Source organism: Excalfactoria chinensis, chromosome 1 (genome assembly GCF_039878825.1).
Source record: "Excalfactoria chinensis isolate bCotChi1 chromosome 1, bCotChi1.hap2, whole genome shotgun sequence".
In the NCBI taxonomy this organism is placed as follows: Eukaryota; Metazoa; Chordata; class Aves; order Galliformes; family Phasianidae; genus Excalfactoria; species Excalfactoria chinensis.
Window position 1 is genome coordinate 176,448,814 of NC_092825.1, and position 10,745 is coordinate 176,459,558.

Below are 10,745 nucleotides of genomic sequence, written 5' to 3' on the forward strand. Positions count from 1 at the left end.
AAAGATTGACCTTATGTAGCTGTTTCTAGTTGTCTCAGAATTTATCTTGACTCTAACCATGAAGAACTTCAATAACATTTTATGCATCTTTTTCTCATCCAAGAGGGCGAAAGAACTAAGTGGGTTACTTTAAAAAGCTTTTTAATGTTAATGAAATTTTTGTGCAACCCAGCAGAGTGTGGGTTTTCCTTCTGTCTGAAGGTCATGTCTCAGTCAATCAAGAAAGTCTACATGTTGCTCCAGATGCTTTTGGTGCACTATTTTAAGATGGACAAAGGTAACACCCGTGTTTTTCTTAGGTTGAATATACTAGAGCAGCAATGGGCTGTTGAAATTCAAGTTATATCTACCATCTAATCTTCCTTGTTTCCTCAGAAATGCCATCTGGGGCAGCCAAATAGAAATAGCAGTTAACTGATCTGCTGGCACCTTCAGTGAGATTAATGAATTCATCATGGGAGAGGTCAGACAAGGCACTATCCCTGAGTCATTGCCACAGGAACACAGGAATTATTTTAATCTCAAAACTTGTCCTCCAGCTTTTCAATTTAGTAGGCAGCTACCTTTGGCAGGAACTGTGCAAAGAAGCCCTGGGCTTAAATAATTTATCTATATGCAAAGATAGAGGAAAAAAAGTGGAAAAAGGGCTGAGGAAGAAGCTATGTGCTGCAGTTTAGCCTCAGCAGGCAGCATCTCACCTTCCTGGGGCAGATGTGGTAGAGAACTGGTAGAAGTGCAAGAACTTCTTGGTTGGGATAACAATAGCTTACTAGATAAAGCTTTGTGTAAGCAAAGCTAAGCAAGGAATTCATTCATTACTTCTCATTAACAGAAAAGCAGGGCTCATCATGTGTAACAATACCTTGGGAAAACAGGTGCTGTCATGCTGAATGTTGTCTCCTTCCTCCTTTACTCTATTTTTTATTACTGACCATGATTTGATGTTGTACAACATGGGATATCCCTTTGGCATGCCTGGGTCAGCTATTCTGGCTGCATCCCCTCCCATCTTGTGCACCCCTAGCCTGCTCGCATATGCTTATTGCAAAGAGAGGTACTCGAGGGCACACAGGCAAGAAAATGGTCATTTATCAAGTTACACTGTCCTTGTGTTAGTAATTAACTCAGTACCCAGGCTTTGTCCCAAAATGTATGCATCAAATGATACTAGCACCTATTCTGTTAGAAATGATCTTTCCACCTTTTCCTTTCTCCTCTCTTCTCCTCTCTTCTCCTCTCTTCTCCTCTCTTCTCCTCTCTTCTCCTCTCTTCTCCTCTCTTCTCCTCTCTTCTCCTCTCTTCTCCTCTCCTCTCCTCTCCTCTCCTCTCCTCTCCTCTCCTCTCCTCTCCTCTCCTCTCCTCTCCTCTCCTCTCCTCTCCTCTCCTCTCCTCTCCTCTCCTCTCCTCTCCTCTCCTCTCCTCTCCTCTCCTCTCCTCTCCTCTCCTCTCCTCTCCTCTCCTCTCCTCTCCTCTCCTCTCCTCTCCTCTCCTCTCCTCATTTCTTCTTTCCTTTCCTTTCCTTTCCTTTCCTTTCCTTTCCTTTCCTTTCCTTTCCTTTCCTTTCCTTTCCTTTCCTTTCCTTTCCTTTCCTTTCCTTTCCTTTCCTTTCCTTTCCTTTCCTTTCCTTTCCTTTCCTTTCCTTTCCTTTCCTTTCCTTTCCTTTCCTTTCCTTTTTTTTCCTTTTTTCCTTTTTTCCTTTTTTCTTTTTTTCCTTTTTTTCCTTTTTTCCTTTCCTTTCTTATTACATGAAAATGTTATCAAGTATGTGCTTATTTCCCTTTTACAAATAAAGCTTTTCCAATGTGTCTTATCCATGTGTTAATATATTATGCTATATAATTTCAGAAAAGGTACTATAGAACTTCAAAGAATAATAGGAGTTGCTTCTTTTTCTAAACACAACATCAAATTCAAACAATTTCAAAATGTATCAGACTGAAGTACAGTAATGAAACACAATCCTGCCATATATTCTGGGAGAAACATTACTGGCATAGTCATTTAGGGGCAGAAAGAAGGCGAAAGGCTTGTTGCAAAGAGGTGTTTGCATAAAGTGAGCAGGTAGTGTCATTTATCAAAGATCACTGCTTATTAGACTATGACAATGAAGTAACTTTGCTATGAAATGTCCTGTGCTGCCCATTTTACTGTTAAACAAAAAAGAAGGAAGTGTGCGATTGCATTTTTTTTTTTTTTCTATAAGCTTTGACTAAGGAGGGTTATGCATCTGCTTTTAGAGTGGTTAAGAATTCTCAACAGCATTAGCTAACTTTCTAGGGTCAAACAAAAATAAATGCAACATTTCGTACTGTGTAACACTACAACAGACTCAAATACATCCACTTCCCCTCATCTAGGTTATCTCAGATATTAACCTACAAATAATCCAGTGAAGAATTAGCCAGGCACCTTTCCCCCTACTGACAAGTTTAAGGTCCCATGAATATGGTGAAGAGTGTTGAGACTTGTAATAAGGAAAGAAGATGTAGAGTTAAGGTTCAGTTTGTTGAATGGCAGCTCCACAAATTTTTATTTATAAAGTGCCAAAAATGTGAGGAAAAGTCATAGAATCATAGAATCATTAAGGCTGGAAAAGACCACTAACCATCTAGTCCAACCATCAATCCATCACCATCATGCCTACTGACCCATGTCATTCAGTGAGACATCTACCCTTTCCTTAGACACCTCTACCACCTCCCTGAGCAGCTTGTTCCACTACTCCTTGTAAGAAGGAATTCTTCCTAACATCCAATCTGAACCTTCTCTGACACAACTTAAAGCACTTTCTGCTTGTCCTAGGTACCTGGAAGAAGAGAAAATTTATCAGCTATTCTTCTACCCATGCTCTTTGCTGCTCAAATTGTCTCACTGAGTACAAGGATCTTCATGTTTTTCTTTTCTAGTTCCTTCACTCTAGTAGTGCTTATCCTTCAGCAGTTTTAATCTCTACAAAGAAACTGAATTTTCACATTTCAAAGCATTTCAAAGTGCTTCAATTGTGCAGTGGTGAGGAGGACTTTTGAAAGTCTAAGAGATATCAGATTGTTTTTGAATAACTGCTGACTGAGAAGTACAGTGCCTATCACATATATATGCATGAAGCTTTCTCCTGGCATTTCACTGATTTGCATTACAACTTGCATCATCCATCTTGTCTTCAGAAAAAAATAAAAAAATAAAAAAGAAGAAGAAAACAAAGAACAACAACAAAACCAAGAGCAGCAATAGTGAAATCCACAAGATAAAAGTAATTTCTAGTCAAACAATTGTCCTATACTTTGTGTAGATGACCTTGTGCTTCACATCCTGAGCTGTATGACTCCCCTGGTCAAACCAGCATGCATGGCCAGGAAGAAAGATAAAGATATTAATGGCCACAACCATTTAATAAAATCATAGAATCATTAAGGCTTGAAAAGACCTATAAGATGATCAAGTCCAACCATCAACCCACTCCGCCATTCTCACTAAACTATGTCTCTCAGTGCCACATCTTCACAGTTCTTGAGCAACTCCAGGGATGGTGACTCCGCCACTTCTCTAGTGGCCACACAAGTTTCAACACACTGTCAGAGCTTAACATTTGTCTTCCACTAAACAAATATGATGAGTGAAAGCATTAGGAATGTTGTGGGTGTTTCATCACTTATTTGTTTTGTGTGGGATACTTTGAGATAGAGGGAAAAATACGATTTAACACTGACTCCAGAAAGAAACATTACATAACATTCCCACATACATAACAGTGCCATCTATCTATTTTCAGTTTTAAAAGAAACACTGTTGTTCCTTACCCTTCTTATTTCTACAGGCATGTGACGGTGTCACAAACTCAAATGCAGCAACAACTTAAAGAACATCAGAAAGGAAAAATGCCTTCCCAAACTTCTCCATCAGAGGGATCTCTCTGTTTAGAAGCAATGAGAGCTTCCAATGCAATTATTTGTCCACATTTGTTTCCAGAATTAATGCTGTAGTGTTCACAGAGCACTGGCAATTCATTTGGTGTTCTGCAACTGAGGACTAAGATGTGCCCATCTCCACATGTAGCCATGGAGGAGCCCACAGTGCAGCAGTGGATGAGGCCTGTAGGAGACACAGCCCCCACAGGAGCAGCCCCAGGACAGAGCTGCAGCCCCAAGATAGGAGCCCATGGTGGGGCAGGAAGGCTGGGGGAGCTGCTAACGTTGGGGCTGTGCTGAAGCAAGTACCTAAAGGGTGGCCCATGAGATTGAGAAGTGATGGAGCAATGCTAAGAGAGCTGCAGCCTGTGGGAAGACCAAACAGGATCAGTTGTGGAAGGATGGCACCCCATGGGAGGGAAACATGTGGAGCAGAGAGTGACTATGGAGGAGTGACAGAGGCTAAGAGTTATGAACAGTCCACAGTCTCTGTTCCCCGTTACCCTGCACTTCTCAAGGGGTTGAGGTAGGAAAATGTGGTGGAGGGGAAGATGTTTGTAGTTTTTAGTAGTCATTTGTAGCTTTTAATTCTCACTGTTTTAGACTGTAGGTAATACATTACATTCATCTTCCTTACCTAAGTCTGGTTTGCTGCTGATGGTTACTGGTGAGTGCACTCCCTATCCTAATCAGAATCCTTAAGCCTTCCTTCACCTTATTTTCTCCTCCTGTTCTTTTGAGGAGAGAGAGTGAAAGAGCAATGCAGTGAGTCCTAGAATCTTAAAATGTCTGGGTCTGAGAAGGATCTTAAAGCCCATCCAGTTCCAACTCTTGACATGGGCTGGTAGACCCCACCAGCTCAGACTGCCCAGGGCCCATCCAACCTGGCATTGAGCACCTTCAGGGTTAGGCTACCTGCAGCATCTCTGGGCAGCCTGTGCCAGTCTCACAACAAATAATTTCCTGTAATTATCTAATCTTAGCCTACCCTCTTTTAGTTTAAACCCATTACCTCTAGCCCTATCACTACATTCCCCTAATGAGTCCCTGCCCATGTTTCCAGGTAATGGAAAGTCACTATAAGATCTCCCTGGAGCCCTCTTCTCCAGCCTGATCAACCACAACTCTCTCAGCCTGTTTCACAGGAGAGGTACTCTAGCCCTCTGATCATCCTTGTGGCCTCCTCTGGGTCTGTTCCAACAGCTCCATGTCTTTCTTCTGCTGGGTGCCTCAGGTCTGTACACAATATTTCATATGAGGCCTTAAAAGGGCGGAGCAGAATGGGATAATTACCTCCCTGTTTTCTCTGCCCATGACTCTTTTGATGCAGCCCAGGGTACAGCTGACTTTTTGGGCTCCAAGTAAGTGCACACTGCTGCCTCATGCCAAGATTCAACATGAGCTGACAATGTGTGCTTGCATCCCAGAAGACCAACTGTATCCTGGATTGCATCAAGAGAAGTGTGACCAACAGGCTGAGGGAGATGATTCTGCCCCTCTACTCTGCACTTGTGAGACCCCACCTGGAGTACTGCGTCCAGCTCTGGAGCCTCCAATAAAAGAAGGACATGGAGCTGTTGGAGCAAGTCCAGAGGAGGGACATTAAGATGTTCATAGTGCTGGAGCTCCTCTCCTGAGAAAGCTGGGGCTCATCAGCCTGAAGAATAGAAGGCTCCAAGGACACCTGATAAAGATCTTCCAGTACCTGAATGGGGCCTACAGAAAAGCTGAGGAGGGACATTTTATAAGGGCAGGTCGTGATAGGATGAAGGGAAATGGTTTTAAATTGGAAGAGGGTAAATTTAAACTAGATATTAGGAAGAAATTCTTTACTGTGGGCGTAGGTTGCCAAAGGAGGCTGTGGATGCCCCCTCCCTGGAAGCATTCAGTTCCAGGCTGAATGGGGCTGTGAGCAACCTGGTCTAGAGAGAGGTGTTCCTGCCTACAGCAGGGTGGTTAGAACTGAAAGGTCCCTTCCAACCCAAAATATTCTGTAATATGGCTTTTTTACATTTCTGATAGAGATGTTTTCTGCAATATCCAGAAAACATACATCTTTTCAGAAATCTATCCCTTCACCCTCGATTAACTTGATTTGAAACAAAATTAACCCTCACTGCACAACTCAAAGTTTGCCATAAAAGAAATCTCCCATAATACAGAAACAGCAAACTTTTTCTACCACTGAATTAGAAATTGTGTAGAAAACACTTTCAGTTTTTGATAAATAAGAGTTGACCTCTCAGCATATTGCTTACATAAAATACTCCATGATCTATCTGCAACTCAAAGAATGGCTCCTTTAGCACTGTGAACCCAACACACCAGCACTGCACAAAACACTGAAAGATGTTTCTGAAACAGCCCAGTACCTCCTCAAGGAACTAAGAGAACTGAAACCATTATCTTGATTTGTCTGAATATAGATGACCCTTAATTCTGAAAACGCATTTATTTCCATGTTCCTGCCTTCTCTTTTCAGCTGGTACTTTTGTTGAGAACTTTTATAACAAACATTTTTCACATGATGCATCTGAATCGCAAAAAGAGAAACGAGGCTTTTAAAGGAGAAATAAAAATACATATTTTTCACTGTACTTACTACACTGTCAGTATTTTCCATTACCGCTCATAAAGCTCACAGTAAGAATTCTGTTTCCAATTTTGAATCTTACTCACTGATTTTAATGATTAGACTATTAAAACTGGGGGTAGGTGGGAGAGAGCATTCTATCATCTTCTGTGAAACTTCACAGTCTTTTGGCATTATGCAAATATCCTCAATTAATCTTAGTGTAATTAGAATTATGGAAAGAGAAGGTTGCAGTGACTGTTTTGATGAAATAACAGTATGTCAACATGGCTTGATTATGGAAATGAAATTTGGATTGGGAATTCAACTGTTAAAGCAGAAAATGTCTAATTAAATGGAACCCATGCTTTAAATTTCACTTATTTACTACACAAGAATTCTTTCTCAAGTCCTATTTGAGTAGTGTTACACAGCAACATATAATTAAAAATCTAGTACCATCTTCAAGTTATTAAAGGCATTCCACTTTTAACAGGAAATAGCAGCCCACATGAGAGATTTTCATTAGCTGAAACAAATACTTTAGCTATCAAAATGTATTGAGGTTTGATGTTCAGCATAGGGAACGGAGAGCTAATCTCAAGGAGAAAAGTAAAAGCAAAAAGAAAATGCAATCAGAAACACACAATGTCTTTATACATCTTCTATGTAGCAGAGGGAATGTTCTCAGCTTCTGAGTACATAAACACCAGCATGAATATTTACGTTTCATGAAATCTGTATCCAAAAGCTCATCACAGAATCACAGGATCACAGAATCACAGAATCACAGAATGACCCGGGTTGGAAGGGACCTCAAGGATCATGTAGTTCCAACCCCCCTGCCTAGCAGGGCCACCAAACATACGTCTTTACTAGATCAGGTTGCCCAGAGCCCCGTCCAACCTGGTCTTGAACACCTCCAAGGATGGGGCATCCACAACCTCCCTGGGCAGCCTGTTCCAGGACCTAACCACTCTCCTAGTAAAGAACTTCCCCCTAACATCCAACCTAAATCTTCCCTCTTTTAACTTAAAACCATTTCCCCTAGTCCTGCTATTATCAGCCCTTTCGAAGAGTTTGCTCCCCTCCTGGGAGTAAGTTCCCTTCAGGTATTGAAAGGCTGCAATGAGGTCACCCCGCAACCTTCTCTTCTCCAGGCTGAACAAACCCAACTCCCTCAGCCTGTCCTCATAGGGGAGGTGCTCCAGCCCCCTGATCATCTTCGTGGCCCTCCTCTGGACCCTTTCCAAAATCTCCATATCTTTTTTGTACTGAGGGCTCCACACCTGGACACAGTACTCCAGATGGGGCCTCACAAGAGCAGAGTAGAGAGGGACAATCACCTCCCTATCCCTGCTGACCACCCCTCTCCTGATGGAGCCCAGGATCCCATTTGCCTTCCGGGCTGCCAGAGCGCACTGCTGGCTCATGTTGAGTTTCTCATCTATTAGGACCCCTAGGTCTTTCTCTGCCGAGCTGCTCTCAAGGACAACTCCTCCCAGCCTGTACAAGTGCCTGGGGTTCTTCCAGCCCAAGTGCAAAACCTTGCACTTTGCCGTGTTGAACCTCATTAGGTTCACCCGAGCCCAGCTTTCCAGCCTGTCAAGGTCCCTCTGAATGGCATCCGTTCCCTCCACCGTATCGACTGCACCACTCAGCTTGGTGCCATCAGCAAACTTGCTGAGGGTGCACTCCATTCCCTCATCGATGTCATTAATAAAGATGTTAAAGAGCACCGGTCCCAAGACAGACCCTTGAGGGACACCGCTCGTTACCAGCCTCCACCTGGACATAGAGCCATTGACCACCACCCTCTGTCTGCGGCCTTTCAACCAATTGCTTATCCATCTAGTTGTCCACCCATCAAATCCACTTCCCTCCAATTTGGAGATGAGGATGTGATGGGGGACCATGTCAAAGGCCTTGCTCAGGTCCAGGTAAGTGAATACTTAGTGAATACAGGAAAGTGAATACAAAGCATTTAATAATTTAAAGTAATTTATTGATAATTTAACAGAATTTAACATAAAGTAACATAGTTTAACATAACAGAATTTAACATAAAATAACAATATAAAACAACATAAAGTATCATAAATAACATCATCTAATGGGCTGTTTGTGCTGAGCCCACCCAGCTTCATCTAGCGCCAGCGCTTTGGCTCTGGAGCATCCTGGCCCTGTGGCAGCTTCCTCTTTGTGGCCTGGATGCTGCCATTGCACACGGTGGTTGGCATGGGCTGCTCTGGTGAGCTGATGGGCACAGCTGGGCTCAGTGGCTCTGCGGTGCTAATCCAATGCAGAAGATCTGACGTATCCTGGAAGTCCAGCTCAGGAAATCTTTCCTCTTCCATATCGTCAGCATCTTTGGTCCCCTCTGTTTGGTTCTCAATCAGGTCCTGGTTCTGCTGGGGGACCTCCTGAAGACTCGCCACTTCTGAAAAGGCAAGAACATCCCCAGAGTGATGGTCACAGCCTTCCCACAGCCACTCAGTGCAGACACCACCCCCGCCAGCTCTGAAGCCTCCAAACTCACCACTGTTGAGCCATGTGAGCAGGTCTTCCATGTCCTGGCTGTCAGCCTGGATGTCAGTGCTGGATTCTGCTGCTGGAAAAGCAAGAACATCCCCAGTGGGTCAATGCCACTCGGTGCCAACACCCCCCTTTGAGCTCTACAGCCCCCAAACTTACAGCTGTTCATCCATGCCAGGAGGTCGTCGATGTCCTCTTGGACATCTGAGCTTGTTGTTGCTGCTGGAAAAGCAAGAACATCCCCATTGAGGCACTGCCAGCTTCCCCACAGCCACCTTGTATGGACAGCCTGCAACCCACCCACCCTGCAGTCCCCAAACTCACCACCTGACTCTGGTGCTGCGGTGCTGCAGGTCAGTGGAGCCGTGGTGGGACGGGGGCTCACGTTGGTGGGACGGGGGCTCACGTTGGTGGGCGCTGGTTGCTGCTGGTCCTCTGTGTACACCACGGCATCTCCACGGGGCTGACCTTTCTGTGCCCAGCCGGCGGGCAGTTTGCAGCGCACGGTGATCACCTGATGCTGCCTTGGTGGAGCTTTGCGGACCTTTCTGTGGCGGTGGCCGGGGGCCTGCAGTGAGCAGCTGCCTGCAGGCTGTGGGGGCTCCCCATGGGACACGGCCCCAGGTCCGCGCCCCATCGGCTGCTGGGGCTGCAGCGTCCCTGCCAGCTGGGGATGTTGGCAATAGTGGGCAGGGGCATTGGGGGGGGGCATACTCGGCTTCACCCCCCCAGGGAGGAGCATGAGGAGGGGTAAGTCCTGCCCCTCAGGTGGGAGCTGACCCACAACTATGGGGACCGCCTCAGGTGGCAGCTGAGCCACATTTGGGGGCAGCCCCCCAGGTGGCAGCTGGACCATATTTGGGGGCAGCCCCCCATGTGGCAGCTGAACCATATTTGGGGGAAGCCCCCCAGGTGGCAGCTGGACCACGGTTGGGGGCAGACCCCCAGGTGGCAGCTGGACCACGGTTGGGGGCAGCCCCCCAAACGGCAGCTGGACCACGGTTGGGGGAAGCCCCCCATGTGGCAGCTGGACCATATTTGGGGGAAGCCCCCCAGGTGGCAGCTGGACCACGGTTGGGGGCAGACCCCCAGGTGGCAGCTGAACCACGGTTGAGGGCAGCCCCCCAAACGGCAGCTGGACCACGGTTGGGGGCAGACCCCCAGGTGGCAGCTGGACCACGGCTGGGGGAAGCCCCCCATGTGGCAGCTGGACCATATTTGGGGGAAGCCCCCCAGGTAGCAGCTGGACCACAGTGTGGGGCAGCCCCCCAGGTGGCAGCTGCGCTCCCTGTCTCTGCACGCCTCGTACCCATGGCTGGGTAGAGGCCTGAGGTCCCACGTAGGTGACAACGGGGACAGCGACAGGTTGCAGTGGCACTGGCACTGCTCTGCTGCTGGTGGGATGCATTACAGCAGTGTCCAGTGGAGTAAAAAGGATCCCAGTCAATCCGCGTCAGGTGATGGACACACCGTCAGCAACAACTGAGGAATTCTCTCTGTGGAGAAATGCCCAAATAGAAACTGGGGTGAGATCTGGGGCACTGGGATCACTTGGAGGGTTGCAATGGGGGAGCAGGAGGAGCCTGCTGCCTTACCTGCCAGGGCAGATCGAAAGTGACAGCAGGGGGTTCCGTTACCACTGAGGCCAGCCCCTCTCCTCTGATCTCACAATGCCCCTCTGTGACGCATGCATTGCTCAGAATGGGGGGCAAGAAATCAGGCTGTGTCCCCAT

The 10,745-nt window shown here is 46.2% G+C and overlaps 1 protein-coding gene across 1 annotated transcript; it reads right to left on the reverse strand.

The window, feature by feature from the left end:
* Positions 1–8,448: 8,448 nt before the first annotated feature.
* On the reverse strand, positions 8,449–10,420 carry LOC140256069 (uncharacterized). Its single transcript, XM_072344338.1, has 4 exons — positions 9,172–10,420; positions 9,017–9,088; positions 8,844–8,917; positions 8,449–8,720 (listed from the first exon to the last, which is right to left on the reverse strand). Exons 1-4 carry the CDS (start codon positions 10,418–10,420, stop codon positions 8,625–8,627), a joined length of 1,491 nt encoding a protein of 496 aa, XP_072200439.1. The 3' UTR covers positions 8,449–8,624.
* Positions 10,421–10,745: the final 325 nt, after the last annotated feature.